Source organism: Bactrocera tryoni, unplaced genomic scaffold (assembly GCF_016617805.1).
Source record: "Bactrocera tryoni isolate S06 unplaced genomic scaffold, CSIRO_BtryS06_freeze2 scaffold_25, whole genome shotgun sequence".
Taxonomy (NCBI): Eukaryota; Metazoa; Arthropoda; class Insecta; order Diptera; family Tephritidae; genus Bactrocera; species Bactrocera tryoni.
In genome coordinates, this window is record NW_024395977.1 from 29,842,993 (window position 1) to 29,847,352 (window position 4,360).

General features: G+C 37.0%; 1 protein-coding gene across 1 annotated transcript; it reads left to right on the forward strand.

The window, feature by feature from the left end:
• The first annotated feature begins 564 nt into the window (after positions 1-564).
• LOC120780675 lies at positions 565-2,618 on the forward strand. The gene is made up of 3 exons (XM_040112944.1): positions 565-1,016; positions 1,487-1,563; positions 1,915-2,618. Exons 1-3 carry the CDS (start codon positions 620-622, stop codon positions 2,125-2,127), a joined length of 687 nt encoding a protein of 228 aa, XP_039968878.1. The 5' UTR covers positions 565-619; the 3' UTR covers positions 2,128-2,618.
• The last annotated feature ends 1,742 nt before the right edge of the window (positions 2,619-4,360 follow it).

The following is a 4,360-nucleotide window of genomic DNA, read 5'->3' on the forward strand; positions in this document are numbered from 1 at the left end:
GGGGATCTCTTTATCTCTGGTCGTGCTGCTGCAGTCTGTCGCGCTCATTGTGTTCAGCACATCATAGCTTAATAAGCTGATGCGGTATTGTCCGTATAATTTGCAATTATCCCTCTCGCGGCTGAATAAGCCGAAGCGGTATTGCCAGAATAATTTGCAAGTAAATACTTAAATAAATATTTTTTTTTGTTTTGTGGATTGTGTGTATTTGTATACACCAAGGTAAGTTTTAAAGGCACAGAATAATAATTTATTTGTATATTGCGGATACATATATATATATATATATTATTTCCCGTGTTGTTTTGCGATTATATAGTAATTGAATTTACCGCCGAGCTTTCACTAACCGTTTTATACTCTCGCAACAAAGTTGCTAAGGGCCGTTTTCTTATGTAAGCAATAAAGTTCCCTTTACTAACTGGGAGGATAAATTGTTCCTCACTTAAAAGCGCGATTTAAGTTATTTCGTTTTCTCATCTTACCTGTAAAAATATATTTGTTATTTCGAAATTATGGCAAGGCCAAAATTAAAATCCAACAATTGCCTATAAAATTGGCATGTTGGCAATGTCATGCAAGCAAAACGTAAACAAAATCAGTTGTTAATTAAAAAGTTATGATGGAAAGCCCACTGCTAAAAAGAAAAAGAGGAAAGAACTTCACTCCCCAAGAAGAGGATGCATTAGTGGAGTTGGTGGATGAACAACGACATATTCTGGAGAATAAAAGATACGATGCTGTCACATGGAAACAGAAGGAGGAGGCCTGGAAAAAGTTGGCGGAGTGTTTCACAGCTAGGATTGGGACTAATCGAGAGTGGAGGACTCTATGGGATAAGTTCGAAAGCCTGAAACGAAAGTCCAAGGCAGAGATGGCAACCGAGAAATCAGAGCGTTATCGGACAGGTGGCGGTTCGGCTGCGGTAGAAAGTAGCAGCATGGTAACGCAAAAAGTTGCTGCTATTTCGGGGGAGTCGGCCACTGGATTGGAAAATACCTCTGATGGTGATGCAAGTAAGTAATTTCGTTGTTTCTTAATTCCTAAATTGAGTGTCTTTTGGCACGTAGCTAGTGCCAACAGGTTTGCCAGTGCCACTTTATCGCCAGTGTAAACAGTTTAGAAAGTGTCGCTGTATTACGAGTTTCAGTTTCGCTAGTGCCCATGTACCACCAGTGCCAGTTCTGAAAGTATCAACAGTTTGGGAGTTTCCACAGTTGTTCCTGTCTAACAAGGGTCCTTTTCCCATATTCGGAGTTGGATCGTGTCCAGTAATTGTTTTGAAGCACTGCCGAAGGTCTTCGACTGCACTAATGATACATGGGCACTAGTGGAACACACCTGTGATACAGCGGCACTTGCAAAACTCTTTATACTGGCGATAGATATAGTGGCACTGGCAAAACTGTTGGCACTAGCTACGTGCCAAAATACACTGCATTCTCTTAAATATGAATGTTTTCAAAATAAATGTTTTTCATTATAGTTGATACTAGTACTCCGGAAAGGGAAAAATTCATAGTCCACACTGAGGATATAACTGATGACGACGAGCTCAACCAGGCAAGTATATACATATGTATTTTAATGTTTATGAATTCGCTAACATTTCATATAGTTCATTCTCTTACATACATATGTATGTAAGTGATATAAATTACATTTTTAAATTTTGTACAAGGTTTGAAGTTTTAATTTATATTGTTTCTTGTAGAATGATTAATATTTAGATAAAACACATTGTGATTGAATTTTGCAAAAAAATTACTGTATATATTTGGAATACTTATACATACATATGAACATATACAGCTGAGGTCACATAATTTACACTATTTGTATTTTGACGGTATTCATATAGTGTAAATTATGTGACCCCAGCTGTATATATAAATTAAATTTTTAATTTCATAGGAAAATGTGAAGAACGTTGATCACGAAGAAGAACAGTGGTCTTCTTGGACACCTAACGCACGGAGAAGTAAAAAATCGTCCAAACTTTTGATTGACCGTCCTGGCACCCGCAAGAGAAATTTGGAGGAAGAAAAAATTAAGTTGACAGTTTACAACAACAATTTTATGCAGATGAAAATACCCGGGCTCAGGAAAAACATGAGCAAGAATTAATTGCGCTTAAATTGAAAAATGAGCTAATGCAATTAGAAATCTTAAAAAAAAACCAAATTAGATTCAAATGAGAATGCACCTTAAGCAGTTGCAGTACTCTTGTTTATTTTTAATAATTTTTCCTGTTAAAAGTGTTGCACTTTTTTCCATATAACGTGTAAGCAAAATTAGTTTCGTCATTGTTTGAGAAGTGAAATTTTTGTGTTGAAGCTTTGGCTTCACTACTGTTGCTGAGTCGCTCCTATTCCGCTGTTCCGATGTGTTGGTATTTCTTTTAGTTTTAGTTTTATTATATATTAATTTTATTGATATTTTAAGTTTCACGACCACTTTCACTTTCTTTTACCAATGTGCATTTCTGTATGACTCAAAGGACCGTGTTAAAATAGTGCACTCACCTTTTATTTCCCCAATTCACCATTAAGAAAAAAAATTAAATAAATACCAAACAAAAGCGGGGTTTATCTCTCCTTGCGGATAGTTACTTAATACACTGATTTTAAGTGAAAGTAAATTATTTAAAAAACTTGGTTGGTTTCGCAAAACATGGCGGCGGATAGCAGCGGGACGTGAAAATGTATGACCGATCGATGCTAGTGTCGTAAAAACGAACTGATCTGAATCTGTTCATCGGTCCTTCTTTATCCCTGTTGGTGCTGAATAGGATGGTGCGACTGTGGTTGGTGTACATGTGTGTAGGTGTGGGAGAGTGGCGCTCTCGTGAGTAGTGTAGAATGTGGGTTGTAAGCGTAATGTGGTGAATGTGGTGAAGGTTGCGTGTCAGTGGTGTGAGTTTGAGTGGATGTGGTGTGCTAATGCGGTGTGTGTGTTGAGGTCGGGGGAGGATGCTCATTTATACAAAAGTGGAGATGGATAACTCAGGAAATCCATCAGCTATGAAAGAATATGCGAACCAGGAAGCTTTGAGAATATTCATTCCCGGTCTGAACAGCAAATATACCAGCGGCACCCTATATAGCCACAATCCGAAGGACTTAGAAACCGCTTACGCTATCGCAAGTACGATATACCACGATAATGTAAATTCACAATTCGAATTTCCGCAACAATATAATACATCGCAATACCAGCACCCAATCAGAAGACATCACGAGGAACCCCTAAGGTACAATACAATCAAACTGCACCCAGACAACAGCACCAACCAATGGACGTGGATTCATTATAGCAATCCACGAGATCTGTAAATTACAATAGGAATCATCCTACACCACAACAAAATAGCTATAACCGTCAAATACAAGGGCTACCTCTAAATAATTCATTTCGCGGAGACGTGTAATCTCCTCAAATTTTTTAAAGCTGATGCATTAGAAGATATGGGTGTGGGCGAACAGGGACTCAGAACAGTCAAAGCAGAGATTAACCTTTTCGATTATAAGCTCAGTTGTAAATATAGGGCCAAGCAAGAAAGGGTAATTTTGCAAAAAAATTAATTATACAGTAAGCAATGAAAAATATGGATCTAAAATTGAAAAAATAATGCAAGAAAAAAGAAGGAACTCGCTCAATATTACCATTTACTACCACTGTACAAGCCACAATTAGGACGAAATGCGAAGATCCTATCTGGACAAAACAATATCGGTACCCTATATCTGATAATGATTTCATTAACAAAGAAATAAATAAACTTTTAGAAAGTGAAATAATCTAACCGAATAAAAGTCCGCACAATTCACCCATTTGGACAGTTGCTAAAAAGGTACCGACGAACAAGGAAACCTAAACGTAGAATGGTTGTAGACTTTCAAAAGCTAAATGCTCAAACTATTACAGATAGATACCCAATACCTGATGTAGCTATGACAATACAAAATCTTGCTAATGCAAATATATTTACGACTTCAGATTAGGAATCTGGATCTCATCAGAAACAACAGCGTTTAGTGTAAATGGAGCCAAGTATGAATTTCTTCGCATGCCTTTCGGACTGAAAAATGCTCCGTCAATTTTTCAAAGATGTATAGATGATGTCTTGAGACCATATATTGGCAAATTTGCGTATGTTTATATAGACGATTTTCTCCTTTAATCCTCTTCTCCCGAAGAGCATATTGAGCAAACATAAGGGCACTTCATCAAGCTTATGAAAAGTCACAGTTCTTTCAAGACTCTGTAGACTCAATAAAAAACATAAGTGCACTTCATCAAGCTTATGAAAAGTCACACTTCTTTCAAGACTCTGTAGACTCAATAAAAATATAAGCTA

What these genes read in the sequence shown, in the direction of transcription:
- LOC120780675 (XM_040112944.1), top strand. Translation starts at nt 620, where the DNA reads ATGATGGAAAGCCCACTGCTAAAAAGAAAAAGAGGAAAGAACTTCACT. An exon ending in TACCTCTGATGGTGATGCAA is followed by an intron (nt 1,017 to 1,486) that starts GTAAGTAATTTC and finishes TTTTCATTATAG; the next exon opens with TTGATACTAGTACTCCGGAA. An exon ending in ATGACGACGAGCTCAACCAG is followed by an intron (nt 1,564 to 1,914) that starts GCAAGTATATAC and finishes TTAATTTCATAG; the next exon opens with GAAAATGTGAAGAACGTTGA.